Source organism: Ursus americanus, chromosome 14, assembly GCF_024610735.1.
Source record: "Ursus americanus isolate L20-20 chromosome 14, mUrsAme1.1.p, whole genome shotgun sequence".
In the NCBI taxonomy this organism is placed as follows: domain Eukaryota; kingdom Metazoa; phylum Chordata; class Mammalia; order Carnivora; family Ursidae; genus Ursus; species Ursus americanus.
In genome coordinates this window covers 57,483,154-57,497,064 of record NC_142140.1, presented here as the reverse complement: position 1 = coordinate 57,497,064, position 13,911 = coordinate 57,483,154, and the positions used below count along the sequence as shown (strand labels likewise).

General features: G+C 56.3%; 1 protein-coding gene across 1 annotated transcript in view; it reads right to left on the bottom strand.

Annotated features, from left to right (window-relative positions):
- Positions 1 to 10,367: 10,367 nt before the first annotated feature.
- ZFR2 (zinc finger RNA binding protein 2) overlaps positions 10,368 to 13,911 on the bottom strand; it is a 38,817-nt gene continuing 35,273 nt past the window's right edge. The window contains exons 17-19 of the mRNA XM_087867390.1: positions 12,817 to 12,928; positions 12,156 to 12,253; positions 10,368 to 11,459 (exon numbers count right to left, since the gene is read on the bottom strand). Coding sequence (XP_087723516.1) covers positions 11,280 to 11,459; positions 12,156 to 12,253; positions 12,817 to 12,928 — 390 coding nt within the window. The 3' untranslated portion in view covers positions 10,368 to 11,279. The remainder of the gene's footprint in view (positions 11,460 to 12,155; positions 12,254 to 12,816; positions 12,929 to 13,911) is intronic.

The following is a 13,911-nucleotide window of genomic DNA, read 5'->3' as shown; positions in this document are numbered from 1 at the left end:
GTCCCCAGAGGTGGGAACCCCAGTTTCTCCTCCTCCTGCCAGAAGCAGGGGGGACTAGCCCCTTCCTTCTACCAGCCTGAAGCCAGTTGGTAGCCACACCATCAGACTGGACTCCAGAATGACCCAGTCCCATCTCCTCACCCTCCAGACTTCCGTCCTGTCGACTTGATTCCAGAAACTCTCTGACACCCCAGGCCACCTGCCTGGTGTATGCAGGTAATACAGAAGCCCCCCCCCCCCCCCCGGCTCCCCAGCTGCCTCCAGTTTTTCTCCTTGCTACCACTCCTTCCATGGCTAAGGATGAAAATGTGACTGTGGCCCTCCCCAGCACTAAATCCTTCCATAGCTCCCCTCTGTCTGAAACGCTCAGTCCACCATTGCGAGCTCTTCCCGTTCGGCTAACAACTGGCTTCCCTGGCCCCGTCTCCCTCTGCTCCCACAAAGCACCGAGCGGTCTGGCAACTCTGAACGGCAGGAGTTTGCATCCTTTGGGCTGGCTGTCCCTTCGGCCTGGAATGCCCTTCTACCTTGTCCCCGGGCATCTCCAGCCCACACCCAGCTCAACTGGCACCATTTTTGTGAAGCCTTCTCGGATGTCCCCGCCCTTCTCGGAGCCAGACCCTGCTTCTATGCCCTGAAAAGACTCAGCGTTGGAGGCACCAGCTCTCTTGTCTCACTGCATGATGGCTGTGGACCTGGCCTTGGTGACTGAGCCCATCAGCCTGCCTGGGAAGGAGGTCAGTCCTGATGACGTGGGAAACAAAGGCAGAAGAAAAATTATTAGATTTCCTTCCTACCTACAGCCCACTGACAAGCCCTTGAAACAGGTAGGGTGACATTCCTCTAGGGACTCAGCTGCGTCAATGATGATACTTTACTAAGGGCAAGAGGCAATCTTAGCCCGACCCCCAGGACCCTGTATGCCTACTCTGACGTATAAAAATTCCTTTGGAAACTTCCTTTATCTCTACCCTCCAAGATACATGTTGGCAATCACCCCCCAAGCATATGACCCACCGATACACATCTGAAGGGTCTCATGACTGAGGGTTTATTAGATGGTAATAAATGACCTTTTCCCAATAATAGTCACCCCCTCAAGGTCCTGGAAACCTTGCTTCCAAAATTCCTTAGAGACTTGTGCTGTCCTTAACCCCTCCCAGCTTGCAAGTATATAATGGGCCACTCCTCATGACCCCAGTGCAGCTCTTCCTGCCCACCGGTCCCGTTCCCCTGCTTTAATAAACCACCTTTTTGCACCAAAGATGTCTCAAGAATTCCTCCCCTAACATCCTTCCTACCTCAACAAGAAAGCAGGGACTGGGTCCTGCAGGAAGAAGTCAAATCCTTGGATGCAGCCATGCCTCGAGCTCACGCTATGACTAGTGTGGGAAGGCACGCATTGCCTTTTGGTTGCTTCTGGACGGAGCTTCTGCCACTCGCAAGCAAAAAGATTCCTAATACTGAGGGGCGCCTGGGTGGCACAGCGGTTAAGCGTCTGCCTTCGGCTCAGGGCGTGGTCCCGGAGTTATGGGATCGAGCCCCACATCGGGCTCCTCCTCTAAGAGCCTGCTTCTTCCTCTCCCACTCGCCCTGCTTGTGTTCCCTCTCTCGCTGGCTGTCTCTATCTCTGTCAAATAAATAAATAAAATCTTAAAAAAAAAAAAAAGATTCCTAATACTGAAAATGGGGCCAGAAGTGGGGGGTTGAAATGAACAGAGTCTAGGATGAGGAACTGGTGAGTTGGATTAGATGACCCCAAACCCAGCTAGGAAGCGGGATCTCCTGGGCGTCCCCTTCCAAGATCCTATAAATCTGCCTTCCATCCATTGGGTCAGGTGGTGCCGTCTTCCGTCACTTGCAACAGAAGAACCCTGAGGGACCTTCTCCTTTGTCTCCTGAACACCTTTCCCTGTTTATTCAAATCTCACTGTTCTTCACGTCATAATTTTCTCCTATTTTGGCTGTTGCAATTTGTATCAACCCCCCCCCCCGCCCGTTCTACCAACTCCTAGCGATGTGCGGGCAGCCAATCCTCTCATTTTAGAATCAGAGCAGCTGAATTCCAGAGAGGCAAAGCGACTAGTCTGTGGTCACACAGCTGGCTGGGGCTATAAATCAGGCATGTGGACTCACTCAACGGCGTTGTAAACTTCTCAAAGGCAGGGCATATTTCCTATTCTTCTTTACTGATATGGATGAAAATCAATGTAGGCAATGAACAGAGGGAGTCGTGTAACAATGCACTTTACATAATGTATCAGTTAGTACGACTCGCTACACAGGGAGGGAAGACCCCAAGTGCTAGAGGCGTGAATTAGATAGAAATTAATCTCTGAGGGATGTACTCCTGGGCAGTGTCAGGAACCCAGGCTCCCGCCGTCTTGCTGCTCTGCCCTTCTCAGCACAGGAACTTTCATCTCTTGAGCTAGGATGGCTGCTTAAGCTCCAGCCCTCCCAGGTGCATTCCAGCCAACGGGAAGCAGGAAGTTGGGAGGAAAAGGTACACCTCTTCCCTTTAAAGACTCTTCCTGGAAGATGCACGTGACACCTTTTCTTCATGCCATTGGATGGAATGTAGCCACATGGCCAAATTTAGTAGCAGGGGAAGCTGGGAAATGTAGTCTTTACAGCAGGGGGCCAAGGAAGCTTCCTTGAAGCTCCCAGGCCTGTTCCACCTCAGGGCCTTTGCATCAGTTGTGCCTTCTGCCTCGGACACTTCCCCAGACCTACCCAACATCCCGGCACCCTACAGAATATTTCAACCTGCTGACACTTCATGTCCCCTCCCCTTGTAGCTCTGGAGAACTACCATGGTCTAACTGACCGTATATTTTACTTCTTGTTCTTGTTTACTGGCTGCATCCTCTCTAGAACATCAGCTCCCCAAGGCAGGGATTTTGGACAGTGTCATTCATTGCCGTGGCCTCCGTATCTGGCACACAGGAGATGCTGGGACTGTATTTTTTTTAAGCCAATGGATATTGGGGAAGGGAGAGGTAATGAGCAGTGACTGACATGTGTGAATGGAGCCCTTTCGTTGTACCCATTCCACAGATGTGAAAACTGAGGCTCAGAGGGTTCTGTGGCTCACCCCAGGACACAGAAGTGGCAGGCTTCACTTTGAACTGAGGTCTGTCAGGCTCCAGGGCCCACACGCCAGCCGCACAGCAAGATGTTGGGTGTATGACAGACCCCCAGAGAGTTCTACAGAGGGCGGGTGAGGCAGGCCAGTGGCAGCCAGATGTGGAAACAGCTGAGCTGCCAGGGCCCCTGTGGATTCTCCACTAGAGCAGGCGGCCTGATCGGACTGCCCCAATTAGTACACCTTTAAATTTAGCTTTCTCCTCCCTGCCAGGGGACTTGGGGATGCGATGGAGGAACACGCCACTCTTTCGAGGAAAACTGCTGCATCGCTCACTCTCCAACCGGAGACATGGTTTGACGGGCCATTCTCCACTCACCGAATGAGGGGCTTCTCAAGGCGACTGCTTTGGGGTGCCAGGAGTGGTCTGCCTTTGACGGGAGAGCCTGTCTGCTCTCCCTCAACATCCCTCACCTTATCTTCCTTGTTCTATAGGTGAAGCTGGGTCTGTCATTTCCCAGCCATGCTTGCAGGTTGTGTCTGGGTCCGTGTCACTTCTTGGCTTAAAATCTTTCCATGGCTCCACCCTGCTTAGGATGCACCCAAGCTCCTCACCGTGGCCCATCACCAGCTGGGTCTGGCTGCCGTCACTTGTTGCCTCCACTTCTCTTGGCTGGCTCTCTACCACCTCCTCTGCCTCTTCCTGCTGTTCCTCAAATGTTCCAGGCATTGCCCAGCCTTGGAGCCTTTGCACAGGCTGTTTTCTCCTCCTAGTATGTGCTTTTCCCGGTTCCTCTCAAGATTGGCTCCTTCTCGGCATTTCTGGCTCCTCCAAGAGACCCTTACTGACGACACATAATGGCCACCCACCATCTGAGCCCACATCACTGCCTGTGACCCTGTCTTACTCATTCTTGTTGATTGCCCTCCTGACTTACCTTGGCCCCCTTGACAAAACATATATTCCATGAGCAAGGGCAGGGACTATCTCTGGCTTGGTCAATCATTTATCTCTGGAGCCTGGCACGTAGTAGACTCTTACATTATTATGTAAATTGTTCACAGCGGAGCAATGTACACTATGGAACACTTTTGTTTTCTAGTACTTGTTTTGTTATTTTCCTGAAGTTAGTAATTGCCTTTGTTTTGTGTATCTATGACACTCACTTTCCTCCAGCCTTTCCAATGGAACAAAAACTTCTCCACTCAGGGCCAGCTGCAGCCCAGCTGTACTCCTGGCCCTTCACCTTTTCAGCACCTGGGGATTCCTGGGCTGTAGCTCTTGTTACTGGGGTCCAGGTCTCCCTGTTTCTTGGTCTGTGCCCTCGTTTTGGGAATGTGCACCGTCTAGGCATTTTCAGAGAAGGTATTTTCCTTCCACTCTCCTGTGTGATTGGTGGTCTGGCTGAGGACACTGTGCTGGGTGGTGGCCAATTTCCCTTGCCTTGTGTCTCCCGGCTTCTGGTCTGGGGCAGTTGAAGAACCCAAAGCTATCCTGTTTCCTCATTAACTGCTTGTCACGTTGTTTTCTCTCTCTTTGGACACTTGTAGAAACTTCTCATTCACCACATCCTGCACTTTCAAAGTGTGGGTTTGATGTGGTTTTGTTTTTTTTTTAACCTGTTGTGCTGGACAGTTAGTGGGCTATGTCATGTTTTCCATTCCTGGCAAACTTTCTCAAATGACATCTCTGGTGATTTCTTCCACGTTGGTGTCTCTCTTCTGTCATATATTGGGCTTCCAGGGTTGATCTTCTCGTTTTCTTGCCTACCTTTTTTCTTTTTGTCTTCTCATTCTACTTTTCTTCCAAGCCTGTCAGCATTTCCATTTTGACTCTCAGGTTTTTAATCTCCAAGGGTTCTTTCTAGTTCTTTGAATGTTCTTTTTATTTCTTTCGTTTTTTAGAGATTTTGTTTTAAGTCATCTCTACACCCAATGTGGGGCTTGAACTCACTTTCCTGAGGTCAAGAGTCGCTCGCTCCACCGACTGAGCCAGCCAGACACCCCTGAATATTCTTTTTTCAAAAGGCAAATGTAGAGCTGCTTCCTGACCACTGTGTCTTCTACAAGCTCTCCAAGGATAACCTGCAGAAGGGTTTCTCTCCAACTGCTTTCTTCTGTTCTCCTTGTCTCTTTTCTCCAACAGGTTATTTTTTTCCCCCAGAGATTTTAATTATTTATTTGACAGAAAGAGAGGCACTGAGAGAGATAACAGAAGCAGGGGAAGTGGGAGACGGAGAAGCAGGTTTCCCGCTGAGCAGGGAGCCCGATGCAGGGCTCGATCCCAGGACCCTGGGATCATGACCCGAGCTGAAGCTTAACGACTGAGCCACCCAGGCGCCCCCCCCAACAAGTTACTTTTTTCTTCTCTTTTTGGGTTTCAGTCTGTCACTAGCTAGAATTTATGAGGCATGTGCTGCAGAGCTGGCAGGAGGCCCCCTGCCCTTGACTTCACTCTACGTTGAGTATGAGGCACTGGCCATTGTACAGGAGTCCCAAACACCAGCAACAGCTGCTCTGGAAGCTAAAGGGGCCACTGTTCCACGTCTGCCTTTCATCTGGATTGCCGGTTTCCACCTTCACACCTGCCCTTTGCCACACCTGTGTCCCGGAGGCGGAAACTTTCTGTGTGGCAAGTGTGAAAAGATCCATTTTATTATTGAGTTCCCCCCCCCCCCCGCCAGCTCCGCAAGGTTGGTGCTACTAGTTTCGATTCAGCTTTATAGAGGCTCAGGGAGGTGAAGTGAGGGGTCCTGACACCCCCACAGCTAATATGTGCAAGGGCCATGCTGAGACTAGAGCCTGGAGTCACCCTCATGCATGAAATGACAGCTTCTGGTTCGTCTTTGGGTCCCCGCAAGGAAGACGCTGAGTGCTTGCTCATTGAATATTGAATACATTTCCACGCTCTTGGTGGTAGACATGCGGAAGCCACGTGGGTGACGGCCGATGGCACATGACAGGCGTCCCATAAACACATGGTGAGTGATTGAGAAAATGAAAGAATGGTAGTGTGATCTAAGGCATCACGGAAGGAAACGGAACTGCTACACTTCTGTCCCTGTGAAGAAAAATATTTTGGAAATGAGAAGACACAGACCTGACTTGGGGGTGGAGAACGGGGCTCCTTTGTTTACAACGAGAGGGAGACTGACAGCTCTGATGGAACATAATCTTGCACACGGAAGTGTCAGATGCCCTTTGATCGAGAAGTTCCATTTTTGGACATCTGTGGGAGAGACAGAACCCCAGCTGTACAAGAACACGTGTGCTGTGCTGTCGTCTATGAGGCGAAAACAATCTAAGTGTCCACAGTAGGGGACGACTAAGCACATTAGGCTACGTTCGTTTTAAGGACTATTACGCATCTGTTAAAAATTACCTCTCTTCATAGTAGCCAAAAAGTGGGAACAACCCAAATGTCCATCAGTGGATAACAAGATATGGTCCACCCACACACGGGAATATCAGCCTCGAGCAGGAGCGAGGCACCCACCCGTGCTGCCCCGGGGAAGGACCCGAGCCCACGACGCTCAGGGAGGGAACGAGACATAGAAGGCCACGTGGGGTGTGAGTCCACGTGTGTGCCACGTCCAGACAGCCTCATCTACAGATAGGAAGGGGGCTCGTGGGGGCCGGGGGCTGGGGAGGGGATGGGGGTGACTGCTAATGGGGGCGAGGCTTCTTTTTGGGGTGACGGGAATGTTCCGGAATGAGATAGTGGCGATGGTTGCGCAGCTCTGCAAAAATACCGAAACCACTGAGTTGTACGCTTTGAAATGAAGGGGCAAGTTTTATGTTATGTGCACGTTACATTTAAAAAAGTACGTAGTAAGGTCTACAGAAGTATTACATTAGACAAAGTATCTAAACACACTGAAAACACCTGAGAAATCCAAGTTGTGACAGTGTCAAGTGAAGAAAAGCAGGAATCGCAATGTATGTATAAGGATCCTCTCCGCAACCGAGAGCGTGTGAGAGACAGGGAAGGAAGGAGACCCGGGGGTGCGCAGGGGTCCACGTCATCCCATGCTTCCGTTGTTCTGAAACTTCCAAGTTCATTGTCAGGGGAAAACCCAATGTGTTCAAGTTCTTTAGCGTAAAGCAGACATAAAACTCACCAGCTTCACCATCATAACCGTCTCTAAGCGCACAGCTCCGCGGCATGAAGTTCACTCACACTGTCCTGCAGCCACCCCCACCCTCCGTCTCCAGAACGTTCCATCTCCCCACACGGAGACTCTGTCCCCAGGAAGCATGGACTCCCCAGCCCCGGCTCCCACCAACTCCTCTCTGTGTCTCCTCTGGGGACCTCCTGGGAGTGGGGTCCTGCGGGATGTGTCCTTCTGGGTCTGGCTCCTCTCGCTGAGCACGGTGTCCTCAGGGTCCCTCTACATCATGGCAGGTGTCAGGGTCCCTTCCTTTCTAGGGCCAGATTGTGTTCCATGTGTGGATGGACCGCACTGTGTTTGCCCTTCATCCATCGATGGACATGTGGGTCGTGTCCACCCTTTGGCGGCTGTGGCTGACACTGCTGGTATCATGGGGCTGCAAATACCCCTGTGTCTCCCAATACTCTTTTTTTTTTTTTTGGCAGAACTTGAGCAGACATAAACGGGCACTACTCCCCCAACCCAGGCTGACTTCTCCAGTGTAGGAGAAACACGGGTCCTCTGGCTTGTCCGCTAGGCAGAGTCTTCCTCGGCTTACCTGAAATATCTTCTCGTCCCGGCAGCCAAGCTAAGGGGCGGCCCGGGAGAGCATGGAGCCAGCGTTTCCCCACCCAGGCCGTCCAGAGTGGCCAAGCCTTTGGAGATGTTCCCTCTGCCACCGGGTGGGACTTATTTTGGACCAGGGACATGGTGGGTTTTCCCGGCTGTCAGGGTTACCAGTGACTCTGGAGGGAGTTGGCAGGTCTGCCCTTCCATTTTTGTCTTTCGTGGACTGCCTGCCAGGTTCAGCTCCAGCCCTGCCCACACTGCCCGCGTCATCCCTCCCACACTCACCGCCGTCTCCTAGCAACGGGGCTCGCCTGCCAGCATCCTGCAGCCTGAGGTCTAGGGATGCTTCTCCAGCGCCTGGTCTCACTTGGTCTCGTGTCTGCCTGCCCACTACCCGCTTGCTCTGGGGTCCTCTGCTGGTGGGAAGACGGCTGGAGAGGGAAGCTCAGAAGCGACTGCTCTTCGGGCTTGCAGGGAGCTCAGTTGCCCAGACGTTTCATCCATCTGGACCCAGTGCTTCGCTAACCAACTGCCTGATTTTTTTGGAGTTGCTAGGGGGGAAGATTTAGCTCCCTGTCAACAGGGTTGGTTTTAGACCACCTGGCGGTGAGGATACCCTCCATCTTCCCCAGGAGCCAGGGGTAGGCCTGGCGAACAGTGGGATATGGGGTTTCCCAGAGCTGCCCCTGCCAGAAACTGCATGCGGGTCGTAGCAGTAGGGACACGGGGCTTTCCACGAAGGTGAGGCTGTGATGGTTACAGCTGCCAAGTCCTCACCCTGGAGGCCAAGCCATCCTCCCTGCCCTTCGTCTTGTTGCCTCTGCCTTAGCTGAAGCCTCTTGCCCAAACCATTACAACAGTATCCTGGGATAAGATGGCAACAAACAGCGTCCTCCCAGCCAGGAGGCATGGTTCTTTGACAGTGAGACTCATCTCTGGGTGTCAGAGCATGGGTTCAAGCATTTAACACATTTATTGGGCGACTACTATGTACTTGGTCTGTTCTAGACTTGGGGATACCATGGTGAGTAAAGTGGATACACTCCCTACCCACAGAGAATTCACATCCCTGGGGGAAGGCAGGGAACATGTGACTTTATTAATCAGTGGTATGTGGTGTCTAGAAAATTAATATGGTTATGTGACAGGGGGAGGTGGTCAAGGAGTCTTTGAGGAGGTGACATCTGGGCTGAGACCCGAGGGAAGGGAGGCGTCGCTGGCCATATAGGTCAGGGAAGAGCTTACAAGGTAGTGGGAAAACATGTGCAAAGGCCCTGGGGTAAGAACAGGTTTGGCTGGTCTGAGAACAGCAGAGGCTGGTGGGTCTGAAGTGGAGTTATGGAGGGAGAGGTTGGCAGATGGACTTTTGTGGGGCTTTGTTGGGATTTGGGGTTTTATCCCGAGCTCCTACGGCTGGAGGATTGAAGCAGCAGATGGACCACTGGTGGCAGGCAGAAGTGGGGCCGACAGCACTTCCTGGTGGCTCGAACTGGAGCACAAAGGAACCCAGGAGGACTACCCGGTAGTGGTGGTGAGCCTGGGGAGCTGGTTGAATGGCAGAGCCAGTGACAGATGCAGAGGGAGGGGGGTGGGGTGAAGCTCCACTGTAGGAGGAGAATGTCAGGACCGTCCCCTGTGACCCATCCGTGGCTGCAGCCAGGACCAGCTGAGGGGCTGGCTCTGACTCCTAGGTATTGGCAGGGTGCCCGGAGGAGGCAGGGGGCCACTCCCCCCAGAGGCAGAGCACAGTGGCCTGCCCTCCCAGGGAGGTGGCAGTGGTTAGGCAGGGCCCACCTGCTTCCAGTTTCCGGTAGATAATGTGCCTGCTAGGAGGAGGCCTGGCTTTGTCGGCCCGAGGGGCGGACGGTCCCCTGGCCCAGCTCTGACAAGGGGGTCCTGGCATCTCCCTGCCCTGCTCTGCGTGTGCCCCACCCGTGCTCTGACACATGCCACTCCCACTGGACACCCATGCCTCCTGCCCTCTGCTCCCCTCCCTGCCGCCTGCACCACTGCCTGGGGACGCCCTGGGGGCTTGAAGCTATGTAACCAAGTCTCCCCATGTGACCCCCCTCTCCCCTCTGAGGTTTGCAATGAGCATTTGGGAAAACTCCAGGGAACTCTTGTTAGGGGACCTGCAGGCGGAGAGCCCCCCAACTCAGCTAAGCCACCTCTTCCCCCAGGAAGCCCTCTGGGCCCCCCACCTTCCTGCTGATGGCCCCACTGTTCATTCCTGGGACCAGGCCAAGGTGGGTTCCTCGAGCAGCCGTGGGGCACGTGCAAGATGAATGCTTCTCGAGTAGGGTCCCCGGGGCACACTGGTGTGGGGATGGCCCGAGGGACCCACACGTCAGGGTACAGCCTGCGGGCAGCGCCAGCTCCTCAGACTTTTCCTCACTGCTCACACTCGTGGTCTGAATCCCAGCAGTGAGGCTGGCTGGTCAGGCGCCCCTGCTCGGAGCACTGAGGGAGTGGCGGGACGGCCCCTCAGGGGCACCTGTACCCAGAGGGAAAGACGGCACAGTTCACACCAAAAGACATGATTTATTTACTCGCAACCCCCCACAAACCCCCGGGTACCTCCAGGAGGACGAGACATGAAGCCACACTCAGGCTGTCCCCTAAACACAGAAATGAAATTGAAGGGATCGACCAACCACAGACGGACTTTTTCCCTTCAGGGCCACCGGGCAGCTGGGCAAAACGCCCCAGCAAAGAGGGAGGTCTGGCTGGATTGGGGGGGCGGGGCTGGGCCAGGGGCGCCCCCAGGCCCGGCCCTGGGCCTGCATCGGCTGCACCCAAGTGGGAGCGAGGGCAAAGCCCAGGTCCGAACGAAAAGTGGCAGACAGCAGCGTTAGGAGAAGGCACTCAGCGGTACGGGGTCAGGGACGCCTGTGGGTCACAGTCGTCTCTGGGGGGCCAGGCGAGCACCCAGCCTGCATCCTCACCACCACTCGGCCTTATCACCCTCCCTGAGGGTGGACTTTGGCAGGTAGACACCACCCAGCTCAGGCCCTGCAGGCCTCTGGCGATGGGGGTCTCTAGGCTGGGGGTCTGGAGGGGACGCTCCTGGCCTGGCTGTGCCCTCGGGCTTGGCCCTCACCCCCCAGCTCTCCCTGGCCTGCCTCCACAGCCCAGACAGCCCAGCCCCTCGGCAGGATTTCAAGTCCACACACAGCTTCGGCATCCAAAGGAAGTGCTTCGGGAAACCCACAGGCTTAGGCCACAGGGTGAGTGTAAAGCAAGCGAGAGACACCAGGGTTTACCATCACTGGGCCGCACCTTCTACCCGCCGTGGGGGCCTCGGGGTGGGGACGGGGCAGCCCCAGGCAGCTCTCATTCCCCGGTAACATGGTTTCGCTGGCGATTTAAACACAAGTGTTTTTAAAGAAACCCCCAGAGCATTCCTGGAAAGGAAAACACGACGGTCCGACGTTAGGATGAATCTGGGGAATCACATGCAGGGGTGAGGCTGCTCAGGCGGGCCCCTCTCCGCCCAGCCGGCCCTGCTTCCTCTGGACTTCGTCCTCGGGGGCTGCACCCGCCTCCCGCAGCCTCTTGCGGCAGCGCGGCCCCGGCCTGCTCCTGGGGGGTGGCAGACGCTCCATGCCCAGGACCGCGTGGATCTGCCGGAACGCCAACAAGCGCAGGGCGTGCTGGGGGCAGACAGCAGGTCAGCGCCCTCCTGCCGCACCCCGCTCGCCCTGCGCCCATAGCCCAGCGCGGACGCGGCGCTCCGTGCGTGTCCTTGACCACAGGCTTCCCGCGACGGCACAGCTCAGCGCACACTCAGGCATGAAGCGGGGTGGGGGGCTCGCTGGGGCCAGCCAATGGCAGCACGCTGCCAGGACGCCCCTCAGGGCATCAGCCGCTGCCAGCCTCTCTACGGGGACCCCAAACCCTGCATCTCCCATGCACCCCTGATCCTGAGCTACTTGACGCTTCCTGTTAGGGGCAGCTCGTAAGCGCCAGGCCCGATGTGGTTTCTGGGCCGCTGGGAGAGCTTATAAATAAACTTGCCAGCAAAAGGGAAACCACAGCCGGGGGCTCTGCTGCGGTGCGTGGGGCTGGCTGTGCCAGTCACGCTGGAGGCCACGGCTGGGTGTTTGCACACCACGCGGCGGGGGCTAGGGGCGCCCAGGAAAGTCCCAGCCAGCAAGGCCTCAGGCGTGCGCCTCCTCGCGTGGCTGCTTCGGCCCTGAGCCGGGCTCTCCCACCCCGGGGAGCAGTCCTGTCACCCACAGGCCGCCCATCTCTGCAAAGGGAAGGAGAGGGGGAGGGGGAGCCCCAGACCATTTCCAGGACCTGGGGGCCACCCCCACCTGTGGAGCCACAGAGGCCAGCTGTCCTACCTGGGCATTGGCCGTGATGTCCTCGCGCTGCTGGGGGGTCATGGACCCGAGGACGTCCCTCTGGTCTCTCTCGCAGGGATCCTGGAGCCCGGGCCCATCTTGGGGAGGCGAGGTGGGGGCCGAAATGGAGAGAGCAGCCCGGTGAGAGACTGCCATGGCTTCGGGGCAATGCGGGGGCCAGGGTGGGTCCCACGGGGTCTGTCCCTGCCGGCCCCCACCCCCACCCCGTGCACCATGTGACTGCACAGATGGGCTCACGGCATTGCCTCTGCTCTCCCTTAACCTGCTACCATCCTGTGTCACTAGAACGACCGGGAAACCCCCTTTCTGCATCTGATAGCTCAGCCGTGGGGGGTGCAGGGTCTCCCGTTGGCAGCGGTAAAATGTGCCCCGCCAACGCCTCTGCCTACAGCCCATTCCCTGTGTTGCTGGCTGTTTCCTTCTGCAAGAGTCCCGCGGCTCTCCAGAAAGGGCAGGTGGGCCCCAAGAACCAGGGTGCCCCAGGCCGGGCTCCTTTCCTGCCCCAACCCGCCCGCCCCGCTCTCCTCCATGGGCACAGCTGTCTGTCCCGCCCGCTCTCCCGTCTGCCTCGGACAGTGTTGCCGAGTATGTGTAAGCCACGGGAGCTCGCGCTCTGGGCTCCACGGCCGGCAGGACTGACCTGTCAGGAGTGTCCCCGAGGCCACACACTCCAGGACACGCCTCATGCCGTCCCCAGGGCTGAGGGGCCCCGTCGCGCTGCTCAGAGCCTTCTCCGCCAGCAGCTCCATGGCCTGGGCCGGGTGGGGACAGGAGAGACTTCGCGCCTTGGGGGAGAGCCCTTGGGCCAGCTGGCCTCCCGCCCCGAGGAGAGAGCAGGAGGGAGCGAGAGCAGCAATGCCGGGCTGGGTGGGGTCTCAGGGGACCCTGAGCTCCTTCCCGCAGGCCCACCCACCCTTCCATTTCTTTCTTTTTTTTTTTTTAAAGATTTTTTATTTATTTGACAGAGAGAGACAGCCAGCGAGAGAGGGAACACAAGCAGGGGGAGTGGGAGAGGAAGAAGCAGGCTCCCAGCGGAGGAGCCTGATGTGGGACTCGATCCTGGAGCTGCGAGCTGGCGTCCCAAGAATTAAAAGAACCACTCTCTGTGACCCTCGTGCACTTAGCTGGCGTCCCGACCACTGAGCTCCTCTGGCATGCCCCCCCCCCCCCGGGAGCTACCCTGCCTGGAGGAGTCCTGTGGGCAGGACCATGATGCGCTATCTTGGGGGTGCCTCCAGATCTACAGGGAAACGTGAGTGGACCCCGTGTCCACAAGGGGGTGGCATCAAGAGTGGTGTCCCCGCTGGACATGGGGCAGGAAGTGGAGGCCGGGATGGTTTTGGAGACAGCCCTGTGTCTAAGGCCCAGGGCGGCTGGGCCGGGGTGGGAAGGGTCTGCTTGTCTAAGAGCCGGGCTCTGGTGGGGGGAGACGTGCTACCCGCAGAACTGCACGCAGAAAGCAAGCATCCCCCAAGGTAAACGAGGGAGGGACAGACTCAGACCCGCCAACGGGTGCACAGACATGGCGTGATCCCAAAGAAAGGTGTGGGGAGGATGCCCCCCAGAGAGGGCAGGGAGCTGGGGGGGGTCTCACAACACGGCAACTTGGGGTTTGGGGGTACGGGTGCCCCTGCATCTGTCTTCTCCCCTCTTCCCGATGGGCTCTGGGCTGACTGCCAGGGGGTGTCAGAGCCATGGGGGGGTCTCCCCTTCATAGGAGGGAGGGGGCATGCCA